General features: G+C 36.4%; 1 protein-coding gene across 1 annotated transcript in view; it reads right to left on the bottom strand.

The window, feature by feature from the left end:
- Nucleotides 1-2,805: 2,805 nt before the first annotated feature.
- LOC115512497 (vesicle-associated membrane protein 714-like) overlaps nucleotides 2,806-18,087 on the bottom strand; it is a 32,846-nt gene continuing 17,564 nt past the window's right edge. Inside the window, exons 5-6 of the mRNA XM_030313599.1 lie at nucleotides 13,646-13,804; nucleotides 2,806-3,061 (exon numbers count right to left, since the gene is read on the bottom strand). Coding sequence (XP_030169459.1) covers nucleotides 2,924-3,061; nucleotides 13,646-13,804 — 297 coding nt within the window. The 3' untranslated portion in view covers nucleotides 2,806-2,923. The remainder of the gene's footprint in view (nucleotides 3,062-13,645; nucleotides 13,805-18,087) is intronic.

Here is an 18,087-nt window from a genome sequence, read left to right on the forward strand (position 1 = left end):
ATATAGTTAAGTGTTTTAACTGTTACTGTTGACTGCCTTGACCTATTGAGATAAATTCTTTTTTTTTTTTTCCTTTTTAAGTAGGCTTCATGCCCAGCATGGAATCCAAACTTGAACTCACAACCCAGAGATTAAGGCCTGAGCTGAGATCAAGAGTTAGATATGGTTTAACCGACTGAGCCACCCAGGCACCCCAAGATAAATTCAATTTCTAGTAAGATCCAATTACCAGCCCCACTTACAACCCACAAAATCTCCATCAGTGACTGGAGCTGGTGTTGATCATTATCTTTCTTAAATTTATTCTCTGCTGCACAATGTGCCACTTAAATAGGCATTGTTTTAAATGTGCTTATGATTTTTTTCAGTCTTGCTGCCTCAACTGGAATGTTAGCTTCCGTTGGGATTAGGTCCATTTCTTAGACTTCTGTGTATAGCCACTAATTTCTCAAACATCAGTTATCTCTATTGATGTGGTAACTTACAATAAAATTGTAATGTTTTAGAACTATTTTGGTGCAGAGTGGGAGCTCAACAATGTTTGGATGCATAAATCAATGAAAAGTCTTAAGATTGCCTTAATATTTGTTTCTATCTACTCAGGTATTTTCTGACAGATGTAGCATAAATAGCAGATAAACACTCCTTACTAAACGAGTGCTTTTCTTCCTAACTCTTAAGCTCTAAGACAGTTCTAAGACTGGGAAAACCAGCATTATGTGGGACTTAATAGCCTGGAACCAGAGTGATAGCTTGTGTCTTATTTGTGCTGCAAGTGGAGAGAAGCTTGTCACAACATGCTCTTCATTTTTAGGTTCCTGGGTCTTGGCATCCTAATATGTAAAATTGGGGAGGGGGTAGATTAAGTGATCTTTAGGTTCATGTCTTCTAGCAATACATATGTTAGTATTCACTGGCAATCAGGAAACAAATACATTGTTTTATAAATATATTACAGAAATGTAAGGGAAACACATTATATAGGCTTTAAAAATAATAGCAAAATACATGGCAATTCTCACAATGCTTCTCTTTAAATTTCTGTCTCCCCCCCCCCCCCCCCCCCCCCCAACAACCTACCAACCTACAAAAAGCAAAAATACTCCATGTGTCTTAATCTGGACCACAATTGAGGGGTCAGATAATATACTCTGAGTTAAAGATACAGATTTCATATATACAACAGCCAGGACTTGAATTCATAAAATCTCAGCTTTCTAGGTGTGTGACCTTGAACATGTCATTGAACTTGGCTATTTTCTGATCTGCAAAATAACGATAATATGAGCAAATATTACACAGCACTTTTCTATGTGCCTTACATTATACTTAATAGGGGCTCATGGGTGGCTCAGTCGGTTAGGCGGCCGACTTCGGCTCAGGTCATGATCTTGCGGTCCGTGAGTTCGAGCCCCGCGTCGGGCTCTGTGCTGACAGCTCAGAGCCTGAAGCCTGTTTCAGATTCTGTGTCTCCCTCTCTCTGCCCCTCCCCCGTTCATGCTCTGTCTCTCTCTGTCTCAAAAATAAATAAACGTTAAAAATAGTTTTTACTTCTTTGTCATTGTAAAATTAATGAGACATTCCTCCTCCAAAGCACTTAGTGCATTATATCAGAGTACATATTCAATATAACACCTATTTTTTTCCTGACATAAATTACAGAAACTCTAAAGTTTCTAACATTTAAAATCCTTTAAAAAATACTTTGTGCATGGAAAGGTGATCCTGTGCTGGAGGAATAACAAGCTTGGTGTCTATTTATAAAGTGCTGATACTTGATCATTAGAATTAAAATGAGCTATCTACCAGATAGGAACCCATGTTTTTACTCTTCCCCATGGATCACTAAGTGATTTTTAAAACTGACTTTAGACCTCAAGTTCCCATTTAAGAAACAACTCATGATACCTTGTTACCAACTGCAAAGTGAAGCTGGATGTTTTGGTTATTAGATATCTTAGTGATTTGAGGTTATTGAGTGAAATGTAGGGGGAAAGCTATTAGGGTGGTAAAATGGGACAGGAAATCTCCAGGTTTATTGGAGATACAGCTTCCTAATTTTAAAATCTTCACCCAAGGAAATGTCTAGTATAAAACAATGGTGTGAGTAGTCATTTCAAATGAAAGAATCTGTGGAAGAGGTGAATGTTTATTTCTGGACTGTGTACTCATGTGAAGAGTCATTAATTTTTATTTGTATTTAATTTTAGAGAGAGCAAGGGAGGGGCAAAGAGAGGGAGAGACAGAATCTTAAGCAGGTTCCATGCTCAGTACAGAGTCCAATGTCGGGCTCGATCCCATGACCCTGGGATTATGACCTGAGCAAAATCAAGAGTTGGACACTCAACCAATTGAGCCGCCCAGGCACCACAAGACTTCTATTTCTAAGGGAATTAATGAGATCACAGTCATTTTTCTTCTGAGTAAGAAGGAAAATATTAGGGATTTAATGCCAAAAATGCAATCATTTTCTTCCTGTTAAGTAATAGTTAACACTTAAATAGCATTTACTATGTGGTAGACATAATTCTATGTGGTATTATTACTAGCTCCCTTTTACAGATGAGGAAACAGACACAGGTTAAACAACTTGTCCAAAGTCACCTGATGGTATCTTGCAGGGTGGAGAGTTAAACTTCAGTGGTCTGATTCCAGGGTTTGTGCTTTTAATCTTAACAAAGGGCAGAGAGGCTGGGGAAGTAGCTGGAGCAGTGGGGAAAAAACTGGCAGCATTACAGAAATGGAAGAGGTACGAAAATTAATAAAGCACACTACAAGGACAAGGAAAAACTTCCAAAACCCTCTTCCTTCAGTCTTCCTACCACTGGAGAATGCTATTTCATAATTGTTGATTGTAGAACTCTCTATTTACACACAACAATTTATTGGTAACTGCTGGGGATGGGGAGAAAAAGGGTCAGGGTCAGGTTGGTATTACATTTGTACTTAAAAGAATGATGATGATTGAGAGGAGAATTACCACGGTGATGATTATAATCTTTCTGAAGTGTTTCCACCATATCCTTCTGAGAATCTTTCTTGTTTTTTGGGACTCTTTGGCCTGAAATAAAAATAAACACAAATTTAATGTTTTCTTTCTGTATCTGGATTAATGGACACACTTTTAATACCTAATAAAGCTATGTAAAAGAACAGATTTAGCTTGGTTTTGAGCAACCCCAGAGAATCTCACAAAGTCTGCACAGCTTTTATAAAATGATGCACCAAGGTTCCAGGTGTCTTCCTCATTGAGTTCAGCTGTAATTTTATTAATATTAATAAATTAATGTTTAATATATTTAATAAATATTTAATAAACTAATAGAATTTATTAATAAATAAAATTATTAACTCTGTGACCAAGTTAATAACTCTTTGAGCCCCAGTTTCCTCATCTTCACTTTATGATTTTACTTAAATGCCACTATCCCTTATAACCCTATTTAAAATCGCTACCCCCATCTCCATCCCAGAAACCCTATTTCCCTTCGATACATTATTTTTCTCTAAAGTATTTATCTCTTGGGGTGCCTAGGTGGCTCAGCCAGTTAAGCGTCTTGACTGGCTCGGTCATGATCTCATGGTTTGTGAGTTTGAGCCTCTGGCTCTGTGCTGACAGTTCAGAGCCTGGAGCCTGCTTTGGATTCTGTGTCTCCCTCTCTGCCCCTAACCCATTTGCACTCTGTCTCTGTCTCTCTCAAAAATAATCATAAGAAATTAACATGTTTAAGGTATTTATCTCTTATCTAACATTATGTAAATCTTATTTATTGTGTGTTGAGAATGTAAGCTCCGCGAAGGCAGGGATTTTGGTCTGTTTCATTCACTGCTGTATTCCCAACAGTGCTTAACGTAGAATACTCCTCTATTTTTCTTTAGCACCCGTATATTGCTATTGAGAAATGTGATGCTATTCTAATTGCCAAGTCTTTGCATTTTCTCTCTGAAAACATTTAAAATCTCTCTTCCTTTTTTAATGTTCTACAATTTCAATATTACCTACATGCCCTGCTATGGTCCTTGTTTTGTTCATTCAATCTGGAAACTCGTGTTATTTAGTTCTAGGAATTTTTCTTGTATGCCTCTAATTTTCTCTCCTTTGATTTCTTCATTGTCTGAAACTCCTGTTGTTCATATGTTGGATCTCAGACTGATTCGCTCTTATCTTTCCTCTTTCTCTTTTTGCTCTCCTTTCTGAGAGAGTATCTCAACTTTATATTATAATAATTCTACTGAATTTAAAATTTTTACTATTGTTTTAATTTCCAAAAGATCTCTTTTGTTCTATGAATAAGCTTTTACATAGCTTTTCATTCTTGTTTCAGGGATGCATTACTTTCTATTACTTCTCTGAAGACAGAGAAGGTTGGGGAATGGTCACCATATTCAAAGATACAGATACTCAGGATAAAACTTTTCACTTGATCCATCGGATTTTAATATGCTGGTCACTCTGGCCTCAACTGCATATGGTTTCTGAATTTAGACCCTCTCTGGTCTGTTGTCTTTAGGTAATAACACTTATTATCCTTTTGTCAGGGGTAAGGAGAGGAAGTGATGTGGCTCTAAAATGTAGGGAAGAGGCTCTGCAGGTAACATGTTCCTTTTAAAGACTTTATACCTAGTCTCCTCTTGAGACTTCTATTGCATGTCTACTTTTACAAGTACCATGTATCTCCAATTTCTGATTCTTTCCAAAGTTCTATGGCCTGGATCAGTTTGCATCTTAATGTCTTCTGGTACAAACTTAGGTTTTGAGGTTTTTGCTACTAAAAAGGTTAAAAAGTACTCATAATTGGTTTTCTAGCTTCCAGAATTGTTGCCATCTGTTACCTGTTGTCTTTTCCTTGTTTTTTGTCCTAGTAATTTATACGTTAAAATTCCTAATTATTGCTTTACCTATAATTTTATTGGAATTTTGAGTGTATGCCAAGATAAATGTATCTGTTTAATCTGTCAAATTAAAATCCATGACCCATATTTATCTGTAGGCAGACTGAGAGAAAGCTTACTGGCCTTTTTGTTAAAAAGCCAAATGGGCTTTTTTTTTTCCCTTTAAAAAAGCTTATTTATTTTGAGAGAGAGAGCACTTGTGCACAGGTGTGAGCACAAGCAGAGCAGGGGTGGAGAAGGAGAGAGGGCTCGTTGTCAAGAACCATGAGGTCATGACCTGAGTTGACAGGAGTTGGAAGCTTAACTGACTGAGGCACCCAGGTGCCCCCAAATCAGCTTCTTAAGGGACATTCAGTAGTCTTTTATATAAAGATCAAGGGGGAAAAGAGAGGTAACTAATTTTGCAAGTCAAAAAATAGAGGTGGGGCGCCTGGGTGGCGCAGTCGGTTAAGCGTCCGACTTCAGCCAGGTCACGATCTCGCGGTCCGTGAGTTCGAGCCCCGCGTCAGGCTCTGGGCTGATGGCTCAGAGCCTGGAGCCTGTTTCCGATTCTGTGTCTCCCTCTCTCTCTGCCCCTCCCCCGTTCATGCTCTGTCTCTCTCTGTCCCAAAGATAGATAAACGTTGAAAAAAAAAATTAAAAAAAAAAAAATAGAGGTTTTTGTGAGAATGATTATGTGGTATCTGTGTGAAAAATATTCTGAGAAAAACTGTAAAATACTTCAAATATGTTTTATTGAGCTGCTTCTACTCAACTGTCCTCAAAGAGGAAGTCATTTTTTTCTTCATGTAATCATGTATGAATAAAAGTGGGATTTGTTTGGAAGGTAAGGCAGTAAAGTGAAATAAAATCTCTTACTTTTTTTGCCATATTTTTTGTGGGATTTAGATGTTGCCACTTACCCCATAAAAAAGACAAAATCTAATAAAAAAATTAATAGATCTGGCAGTATGGTAGACTAAGTAATCCCATAACCCTCCTGCCACTATTACTACTCAGAAATGCTAGATAAAATATAATAAGCAAACTTAAATTCATAGCAGAATTGGGAAGAAAGTCAGAGTACAGCCTGGTGCCAAAACTTAGGCAAACAGTGAGAAATTGCACTTCTGGTGCAGCTTGTCTGGATTTGGGAGGGTGAGGACATTGGCTTCTGTCATCCAGGGCTTGGGATTTCACTGCCCACAGGCACAGCAGGCTAATCTCTGGGCTCCATGAGGAGAACATGGAACTATATTGAATTTTCATCTTTCCTGCTAACTAGGCTCAAAACTTTGGAGTCTTCCTTAACTCCCTCTCACCACACATGCAATCTGTCAGCAACTCCAATTTGTTCCACCTTCAAAATGTATACAGAATCCAACCACCTCTCACCACTTGTACTGAACTAAATATTCATTTTATGTTACCTACACTTTTACCACTTTCTTTGCTCTTTAATTTTTTGCTGAAAGTCAGATTTCTCCTCAGAGATAATTTTCCAACTACCTAAAATACCTCCTTTAGAATTTCCTTAGTGCAGATGTGATAAACACAGCCAGCTATCCACTGCAGACTTTAGTTCCCCTCTCATAATGTAGAATTATTGCTGGCAAGAGACTGTCCAATCACAGACCACATTTATCAGGCTCTTCACCCCCCTCTGTGCTGTTTCCCTCTCTGCCTCTTGCACATATGCAAAGCTGTAAGACTAATTCTTACCAATAGGTCGTGAGTAGAAATGATGGTGTCACTTTTGGGCTGAAGTGGCTATAAGCAAATATGCTTCTTCCACTCCATGTTTAACCAACTGCCACCTGAAATGGAAAGACTCTAAGGCCCCAGGCAATGGCAGAGTCACAAAACGGAAAAAGCTTGGGTTCCTGGATTACCATGTGAAATTATGCCCACGGAAAACCTGTTTTAAATTGTTATGCAACCAAGAAATAAACCTTTATTTAGTTCAACAGTTAGTGTTTCTCTAATACTGCAGTTGGTAGTAGGATGAGATGTTATTAAAAGAGTCTAAAACATGTGGCATTGGCTTAACCATCAGGTGGTAGGCAGTGAAGAAACTGGTAGTAGAGGCTGGAAAGATAAAGACCTATATTCTTCAGAATAAAACACTGGATAGTTTTACCATTGCCTGTGACAACTTGGAAGGCAAACAAATTGCCTATTGAGTCTTTCACTTTGGAAGAAAATGTTGGAAAACAGAATGGTAATGGTGTGAGTTCTTGTTACTGGCTGCATTTATCAAGGTACCAACTGGCTGGTTTGCAAGAAGAAATGAAAAAGGAATAGGGTGAAGAAATGTGGAACACTGAAACATTAGATAAGCTTATGTTTTTTTGGTCCAGAAATAGAAATATTGAAAAGGTCTTTAATGACAAATGCCCATTAAGAAGATTCTGTCCTCCCTCAATAACAGAAAAACTCCAAACCTATTAAAAAAAAAATGGGAAAAGGACTTGAACAGACTTTCATCAAAGATCTATAAATGGCATGCGAAAAGATGCTCAACATCATTAGTCATTGAGGGAATGCAAATCAAAAGGAGATGCTAGTTAAAAAAGTGAGATGCTAGTTCATACCCAGTAGGATGTCTATAATTAAAAAAATGGAAAATAACAAGTGTTGGAGAGGATATGGAGAAATCTGAACCCTCTTACATTACTGGTGGGTACTTGTGGCTACCCTCTTACATTACTGGGTTCAACCACTGTGGAAAATAGTTTGGAAGTTCCTCAAAAAGTTAAACACAGAATTACCACATGATGTAGCAATTCCATTCCTATGTATACACACAAAGGAATTGAAATCAAGTATTCAAACAAAAATTTGTACATGGATGTTAATAGCATTATTCACAATAGCCAAGGCAGAAACAACCCAAATGTCCACCAAATGATGACTAATAGATAAGCAAATAGGGGTGTATCCATAAAATGGAATATTACTCAGCCACAAAAAGGAATGAATTACATATGCTACAACATGGATGAACTAGAAAAACATGCTAAGTGAAAGAAGCCAGCCACAAAAGACTGGATTGTATGATTCTATTTATATGAGATAGCCAGAATAGGTAAATCCATAGAGACAGAAAGTAGATTCGTGGTTGCCAGGGCCTGGGGAATAATTGTTTAATGGATATGAGGTTTCTTTTTGGGGTGACAAAAATGTTTTGAAACTAGTAAGGTGTTGGATATACAATACTGTGAATGTATTCAATGCCACTGAATTGTATACTTTAAAAATGTTAATTATACCTTATGTGAGTTTTACCTCAATTAAAAAAAAAAAGATTCTGCCCTGTGGTGGAGACGAGGTTAAGGGTGCAATATGCTTCCTATCCAAGCCTAATGGCCTCAAAGTAGTTGTCTTTAAATTGAGAGGGAGGCATGAGGGCAAGGAGCAGGAGCAAAGAAATAACCGGGTTTCAGAATATTGTCCAGAAAAGAACTTTACATGTGGATACAGGCACTTGGAAACGACTAGAAGCAAAAAGATTCAAAATCAATCAAGTTTTGAAATGGAAAATAAAGCAGAACCTGGTCCTTTGAAAGGACCAAAACAAAACAAAACAAAAAACTTGATTAAAATAATCGAAAGGCTAAGAATGAGGAAATTAAAGCAACCACAGGCACAAGACAAAAGTTAAGAATACAACCGCATATAGCATATAGTATAAGTTTTTATACACGGCTAGAGTCAGTCTTTTGAGGCAACAAAGGTAAAACTATAGCAGTGAATCCTACAACACGTACAAACATTTAATGTGAAATTTATCATATTAACAGGTTTAAGAAGAAAAATCATTATCTCAATTAATGTAAAGATAGCATTTGATACAATTCAACCCCCTGTCATGATAAAATTTCTTAGCAAATAAAGAATAGAAAGGAAGATTTATAAGTTGTTAAAAAGTATCTATCAAAATCTGAATGTAAATTTAATACTTAATTGGGAAGCATTAAAAATATTCATTTTAAATTGGGAACAAGTATTTCAGATATCACCATTTCTAGTCAATATTTTACTGGCATTCCTAGATAACATAGTAAGACAAGCAAAAATAAAGAGGGGTGCCTGGCTCTTGGTGGAACATGTAACTCTTGATGTTGGGGTTGTGAGTTTGAGCCCCATGTGGGGTGTAGAGGGTACTTAAATAAAAAAAAATTAAAAAATGAATATATATGGGAAAGGATGAAAAAATATAGTCATTATTTAGTATATGATAAAGTTTTTATGTAAAAATGCAAAGAAATCCATAGATAATATTACCATGAAAGTTCAGTAAGATTTAGGATACAACATTAGTATGCAAAAATTGATTGTGTTCCTATTAATCAAAAAACAGAGTCAGAAAGAGACCTAGAAAAATGGAGACCTAGCACATTCAGAGATGTGAAAACAATATTTTAAAGATGTCAATCCTCCCCACATTAATGTAATTCCAACTAACATCCTAAAATTGTGTGTGTGTGTGTGTGTGTAACTCAAGATGTAGATTCTAAAATTCACTGAAAGAGAAAGCAAGACTTGCTAACACAATTTTCAAAAAGTAGAATACCATTCACTATAAGATATTAAGACTTCTTATAAAACCACAGTAATTAAAACAGTATAGTACTGGTCCAAGGATAAAGAAATGGATTAATAGATATTAAATATGTATAGGGAGGGGCACCTGGCTGGCCTACTGGTAAGTGCATGTGGCTCTTGATCTTGTGGTCATGAGTTCAAGCCCCACGTTGGGTATGGAGATTACTTAGATAAATTAAATAAAAAGAAAAAAGAATAGAGTATATATATATTTACATATACATATATGTACATACATATACATATATACATATATATGTAAATATATATATAATTGGCATTACAAACCAAATTTGGAAAGGCTGAGTGCTATTCAATAAATGGTGTTTGGGCAACTGATTTTTTGTACAGAAAATTATAAAACTTTGATTCCTACATCATACTCTATGCAAAAAACAAAATTCCAGATGTTTTAAAGATCCATGTTTAAGAAGCAGAATTTAAAACTTTTAGGAAACAATGTAAGAATATCTTTATAACTTTGGGAAAGGAAGGAGTTCTTTTTTTTTGAGAGAGGGAGGGAGAGAGCGCTAGCAGGGGAGAGGGGCAGAGGGAGAGAGAGAATCTCAAGCAGGCTCCACACTCCGTGTAAAGCCCAATGCAGGCCTTGATCCCAGGACCCTGGGATCATGACCTGAGCCCAAACCAGGAGTTGCATACTCACTGAGCCACCCAGGCGCCTCAAAGGAGTTCTTAAACAAGACCCAGAAAAGCATAAACCATGAAGGACAAGACTGATATATTTGTCTAGATGAAAGTTAAAGACTTCTTTCCTAAAAAAGGTATTTTACATAAAGCTGAAAGCCAAGCCACATACTGGGAGAACATATTTACACTTTATACAACTAAGTATCAACAACTAAGAATTGTATACCATTTTTTATCCTTTATTATACATCAGTATTTTATGTATTTCCTATAAATTATTTTAAAAGATAAAGATTCACATTAGCAAAATGGGCAAAGGATATCAACAGGCAGTTCACAGAACAAATTCTAATAGTTAATAAACATAAAAATTGTTCAATGTCATTCAAAATTAGGAAAACACAAATTAAGACAATAGTTATCTTCTTTCCCTTACAGATTGTTAAAAATCATAATCTCATAATCCCAAGTATTAGAAAGAATGTGGGGCAACAGAACTCTCATATACTACTGATGGAAGTATAAATGGCACAACACTTCTTAAGGAATTTTGAAGTATTTAGTTAATTTAAAGATGCACATATTTTAAGATCCAGCAATTTCATTTCTCTTTCTATATATAGCAGAGTGAGGGTTCTACAATGAGATCAAGCATCCCAGGGAGTTGCATGAGATGCTCCATTGGAAAGCAGGAAATTAATTTTAGAACTTCTCTTTGTTTATTTTAATCAAAAAAATAGGAAGGGAATGAACATGTATTAATGTACAACATATGTATAGGTGCTGACACCTTCCCTAAGTGTGTACGTAAAATGATACATGAGGACGCTTAAGGTTTTTTAGGGGTAAAGTGTAAATTCCCTAGTGACAAAGAGTTGACCACTGCCTACCCCTTTATCCATTTACCTGTAGTGTATTGCAATTCCTATAATTTACATGCATCTGGGGAAGAGAATTTATGGGCAATATTATTTAGTTTTAACTAAACTAAAAAGTACACATGTGGCTTAAAAATTCTACCAATAAAGGGGTGCTGGTTGGTTCAGTAGGAAGAGTGTGCAACTCTTGATCTTGGGGTTGTGAGTTCATTACTTAAATAAATAAATAAACTTAAAAAAATTATACCAATAAGGCAAACATAAACAACAAAAACATGGCAAAGAGGATATATCTCTTCTAGTTTGAGTATTTCATCTGCCATATTTAGAAATAAAAATATAATGATTATAATCAGATCTGACTTTTAATTATAATTACTATTATTAAAAACATTCTTATTAATATTTTTCTTAATCGGAGAGAAACAGTTTTAATCTTCTTAAAAAACCAAATTATTTAATATTTTATTTCATCTTCATCCCATTCTTTTAATTACTACTTTCCTATATTCTTTATATTATATAGTGTTATTATAGAAGAATATATAATTTAGATATATATCTAAATGCATTCTGAAGAATGCACTTGTAAATTTGTAAAATTACAAATAAGTATGCATGACCAAAAAACTCTACAGATCACTGTCTTAGAAACAGTTTTGCAGGGGAACCTGATTGAGGTGACTCAATCAGTTGAGTGACTGACACTTGGTTTTGGCTCAGGTCACGACTCATAGCTTGTGAGCTGGAGCCCCACATCAGGCTCCACACTATGGCCCTCCCATGTGCACTCTTTCTCTCAAAATAAATAAACAAAAAGAACAGTTTTGCAAAAGTGTACCAAGAGATATGAATAGGTTGTTCAAAGAAGTATTGTTCATAATAAAGTTAGAATCTACATTAATGTTTATTAAAAGGAGAAAAAATAAGTATACTGTGTTTATGTAGTTTTAAGTTTTTTACATTTTATTTATTTAGAGAGAGAGAGAGAATGGGGGATGGGCAGAGAGAGAATCCCAAGCAGGCTGTCCACTGTCAGCGCAGAGCTGGATGTGGGGCTTGAACACACGAACTTGAGATTATGAACCTGAGCCGAAGTCAAGAGTCAGTGCTTACTCGACTGAGCCACTCAGACGCCCCCAACTACATTTACTTAAATAGTAATGATATGCTGTCAGAAGTTAAACTGATAAATTAAAGCTAAGTGTGTCCAAATAAATACAGTTCATAAACATAATGTTGAACTAAAATCTTATGTTTTAGTTCATTATATGTACATTATAATGTCACAAACATAAAGTTAAAAATGCAAACTAAGAATGTAGATACATATATACCTACAGATACAAATCAGGACTCAAGCATACAAATGATTCATATCAAATTCATGATAGTGGTTCTGGTGTGGAAGGGGAATGGGCTTGGGAAAGGTACACAGGGACTTTAATCATAGTCTAATTTCTTTTTTAAAATTTTTAATGTTTTTTTTTAAAATTTATTTTTGAGAAGGAGAGAGTGCAAATGGGGGAGGGGCAGAGAGAGAGGGAGACACAGAATCAGAAGCAGGCTCCATGCCATCAATGCAGAGCCTGATGTGGGGCTCGAACTCATGAACTGTGAGATCATGACCTGAGCTGACATTAAGAGTCGGACGCTTAATGGACTGTGCCCCCTAGGCGCACCCAAAACTATCTTCTAATAGAAAATTTTGAACACATACAAAAATTGACAGAATGGTATAATGAAACCCTATATACTCAACATCTGGTTTTAACAATTGTCAACTTATGGCCAATTTTGTTTCATTTATACCTCATTCTACTCCCCCACTCCTGAACTATTCTGAAGCTGATCTCAGATATTACATAAATTCATTCAAAATATTTTAATATGTATTTCTAGTAGTAGTGACTTTTTAAAAACATAACCATAATACCATTATTACATCTAAAAACCAATAATATTTCTTACTGTCATCTAATATCCAATCAGAATTCAAATATCTACTTATTCATGAAGTTGTAAATGTTCATGTTTAGAGTTTGTTTGAATCAAATTTCAAATAAAGGCCACACACTGAAATGATACACCTTCTAAATCCATTTTTTGGTAAGTTCTCCCTCTTTTTTTTCCCTTGAAATTTATTTGTTGACTAATCTGTGTGTTTTTTAATGTAAGAAATACATCTGTTATGCAAATAAGTACCTCCTACTTTAATGGGTTTTAAATTTTCATTGTTTTATAATTAATACTTTAGTTGCATTCTTATAATTTTTTTTAAAATTTTTGTTAACATTTATTTATTATTGAGAGACAGAGAGAGACAGAGCATGAGCAGGGGAGGGGCAGAGAGAGAGGGAGACACAGAATCTGAAGCAGGCTCCAGGCTCCAAGCTGTCAGCACAGAGCCCGACGCGGGGCTCGAACTCACAAACCATGAGATCACGACCTGAGCTGAAGTCGGACACTTAACCAACTGAACCACCCAGGAGACCCTATAATTTTTTGATAAAGCCATAGTTTGGTGACATAGGATTATCTCACAGTATTCGTGGTATTCCTCACAGTATTTCCTTTTGGCCATTTGTCTCAAGTCCTAAGACACTGTTTGGATATCAAGACAGGTGAACATCACTTACAGTTGTTTGGAGATCATCGGTTTTATCAGTGAAGATATTCAATCTTTCTTCATTTTCCAAAATTTCATCAATATTTTTGGACATAATATTTTTTACTTCAGTTACTTGGCTCCTCAGTGTAGATATTGAGCTATCACCTTGATTTTTATTGTATTGCATCTATATAGAAATGAAATATAATACAAATATTATTTTCTATAAATAAAATCTATGATAATAGATTGTACAAATTAGAACAAAAGTGTCAAAGGTGCATTTCAATTGTATTTCAGCATAAGGAATCAACTAAACTTCAAATTGTCCCACCTTAATCTTGCTAAAAAAGGGGAGGGGGTGGATGGAAGAGTGATATTTCAATATATTCAATCAGTGGTGGAAGTCTTTTTTAAAATTTAAGTTGTTTATATATTTATATAGACTTTTAAAGAGAAGTTTTAGGGGTGCCTGGGTGGCTCTGGGTTAAGTGTCCGACTTCTGCTCAGGTCATGATCTTGCGGTTGGTGAGTTTGAGCCCCGCGTCAGGCTCTGGGCTGACAGCTCAGAGCCTGGAGCCTGCTTTGGATTCTGTGTCTCCCACTCTCTTCCCCTCCCCCACTCACGCTCTGTCTGTCTCTCTCTCTCTCTCTCAAAAATAAATAAACATTAAAAAAATTTTTTTTTAAATAAAGAGAAGTTTTAGGGTCATAGTAAAATTGAGTGGGAAGTATAGAGTTCTCACATAACCCTTATCCCCTCCCTACACCCCTCCCCCTCCCCAAAGCTCCCCATCAACAACCTGCACTAGAGTGGTACATTTGCTACAATGGATGACCCCACACTGATGCATCATTATCACCCAAAGTCCATAGTTTATATTAGGTTTCACTGTTGGTATTGTACATTCACTTGGTTTGGACAAATGTATACTGACATGTATTCACCATAATATAGTATCACACAGAACAGTTCCACTGCCCTTAAATTCCTGTGTTCCACCTATTCATGCCTCCCTTCTCCCTGGCAACAATTGGTCTTTTTACTGTCTCCATAGCTTTGTCTTTTCCAGAATGTCATATAGTTGGAACCAAGTACTGGCTTTTCATATTGGCTTCTTTCACTCAGTAATATGTATTTTTTTTAAGTTTATTTATTTATTTTGAGAGAGACAGAGACAGATCGAGTGGGGGAGGGGCAGAGAGCTAGGGAGACAATCCCAGGCAGGCTCTGTGCTGTTAGCACAGAGCCGGGTGTGGGGCTCCACTCATGAAACCCTGAGATCATGACCTGAGCTGAAACCACGAATTGGACGCTTAACTGACTTGAGCCACCCAGGCGCCCCTCACTTAGTAATATGTATTTAAGTTTCCCACATATCTTTTCATGATTTGATTTACTCATTTTTTTTAGTGCTGAATAATAGTCAATTGTCTGGATGTACCACAGTTTATCCATTTACCCATGGAAAAACATCTTGGTTGCTTCCATGTTTTGGCAAGTATAAATAAAGCTGCTATAACATCTGTATGAAGACTTTTGTGTGGACATTACTTTTCAACTTATGTAAATAACAAAGGTGTGGTTGTTGGATCATATGGTAAGAGTATGTTTAGTTTTGTAAGAAACTGCCAAACTGTCTTCCAAAGTGACTGTAGCATTTTGCGTTCCCATCAGTAGTGAAGAAGCATTCCTACTGCTCTACTTCCTTGTCAGCATTGGTGTTGTCAGTGTTTTGAATTTTGGCCTTTCTATTTAAAAATTATTTTCATGTTTATTTATTAAAATTTTCTTTAACGTTTATTTAGTTTTGAGAGAGAGAGAGAGAGACAGAGCGCAAGCGGAGGAAGAACACAGAGAAAGGGAGACACAGAATCTGAAGCAGGCTCTAGGCTCTGAGCTGTCAGTATAGGGCCCAATTTGGGGCTTGAACTCACAAACCATGAGATCATGACCTAAGCTGAAGTCGGAAGCTTAACCGACTGAGCCACCCGGGTGCCCCTAAAGTCTTTATTTTTAAAAATAATTTCTACAATAGGGGCGCCTGGGTGGCGCAGTCGGTTAAGCGTCCGACTTCAGCCAGGTCACGATCTCACGGTCCGTGGGTTCGAGCCCCGCGTCGGGCTCTGGGCTGATGGCCTAGAGCCTGGAGCCTGTTTCCGATTCTGTGTCTCCCTCTCTCTCTGCCCCTCCCCCGTTCATGCTCTGTCTCGCTCTGTCCCAAAAATAAATAAAAAACGTTGAAAAAAAAATTAAAAAAAAAATAATTTCTACAATCAACATGGGGCTTTAACCCACAACCCTGAGATCAAGAGTCACATCCTCTACCGACTGAGCTAGCCAGGCACTCCTTTAGTCCCTCCCCCACCTTTTTTTGAGAGAGAGAGAGCATGCGCATGTGCAAGTGAGAGTGGCGGGAAGGGCAGAGGGAGAGGGAGAGAGAGAACCCTAAGCAGGCTCCACACCCAGCATCAAGCCTGACTCAAGGCTCCATCTTACAACTGTGAGACCATGACCTGAGCCAAAATCAAGACTTGGACACTTAACTGACTGAGCCACCTAGGCGACTCTGGCCCATTTTTAAATCAGGCTATTTTATGTTATTGTTGAGTTTTCAGAGTTCTTTGTGTATTTTGGATAACAGATGTATCTTTTGCAAACATCTTCTCCCAGTCTGTGGCTTGTCTTCTCATTCTCTTGACAATTTTTTGAAACAACCTTACAATCTGTCTCTTAATTGGTGTATTTAGATTATTAACTTTATTATTATTAGTTTTTTATATAGTTTATTGTCAAGTTAGCAAACATACAGTGTATACAGTGTGCCTTTGGGAATAGATTCCTGTGATTTATCACTTATATACAACACCCCAGTGCTCATCCCAACAAGTGACCTCCTCAATGCCCATCACCCATTCCTCCTCCCCACCCCCCCGCCCCTTCAACCCTCAGTTTGTTCTCTGTATTTAAGAGTCTCTTATGGTTTGCCTCCCTCTCTGTTTGTAACTACTTTTTTTTCCTTCTCTTCCCCCATGGTCTTCTGTTAAGTTTCTCAAATTCCACATATGAGTGAAAACATGATATCTGTCTTTCTCTGACTTATTTCACTTAGCATGATACCCTCCAGTTCCATCCACTTTGTTGCAAATGGCAAGATTTCATTCTTTTTCATTGCTGAGTAGTATATATATATATATATACACACATATATATAGTAGTACAGTAGCATATATATATATATATATATATATATATATATACACACACACACACTACCTCTATCCATTCATCAATGGATATATATATATATACATATATATGTATATATATATATATATATATATATATATATATATATATACTACATCTTCTTTATCCATTCATCAATGGACATTAATGGACATTTGGACTCTTTTCATAATTTGGCTATTGTTGATAGCATTGCTATAAACATTGGGGTACATGTGCCCCTATTAATCAGCCCTCCTGTATCCTTTGGATAAATTCCTAGTAGTGCTATTGCTAGGTTGTAGGGTAATTCTATATTTAATTTTTGAGGAACCTCCACACTGTTTTCCAGAGCGGCTGCACCAGTTTGCAGTCTCACCAACAGTGCAAGAGGGTTCCCGTTTTTCCACAACCTCACCAGCACCTGTTGTTTCCTGAGTTAATTTTAGTCACTCTGACCAGTGTGAGGTGGTATCTCAATGTGGTTTTGATTTATACTTCCCTGATGATGAGTGATGTTGAGCATCTTTGCCTGTATCTGTTAGCCATCTGGATGTTTTCTTTGGAAAAGTTAGACCATTAACTTTTAAAGTGATTATTGATATAGTTGGACTAATATCTACCATATTTGTTACTGTTTTCCATTCATTGTTCTTGTCCTTTGTTCCTATTTTATGTCGTCCACTTTATCCATGTTAACAAAAATGGTCATTCCAATGTAGCGTTATATATAAAAAGCTACAGCTGCAGAACAATATTAAATAATAACTTATTGAACACTTAGTATGTGCCAGGTGCTGTTTTAAGCACTTCACACATATTAACTCATTTAATTTCCAAACCACCGTATAAGGTAGTACTTTTATCATTTTATTTTCTAAAGAAGAAATCGGAGACTGAGAGAAATTAATAAGGTACTCAGTGTTACACAGCTAGAAGCAAAACAAGGATTCAGACTCAAGTTCCAGAGATCAAGCCTTTACCCATTGTATTAATGACCTTAGTTTTGTGAATTTAAAATGTATGTATAAACTTATGTTATATATATTATAAACATATAATGTATACAAAAATGTATACTTACATACATGTGCATACATTTATATTTATATGTATGTTTATACACATAAAAAATTCTGGAAGGTTATACACTAAACTGTTAAGAGTGCTCACCTCAGGGGGTTTGACTGAGATTGTAGGAGATACTCGTATTTTGCTTCATATACTTTTGTATTATTTTA

Source organism: Lynx canadensis, chromosome B1 (assembly GCF_007474595.2).
Source record: "Lynx canadensis isolate LIC74 chromosome B1, mLynCan4.pri.v2, whole genome shotgun sequence".
Taxonomy (NCBI): domain Eukaryota; kingdom Metazoa; phylum Chordata; class Mammalia; order Carnivora; family Felidae; genus Lynx; species Lynx canadensis.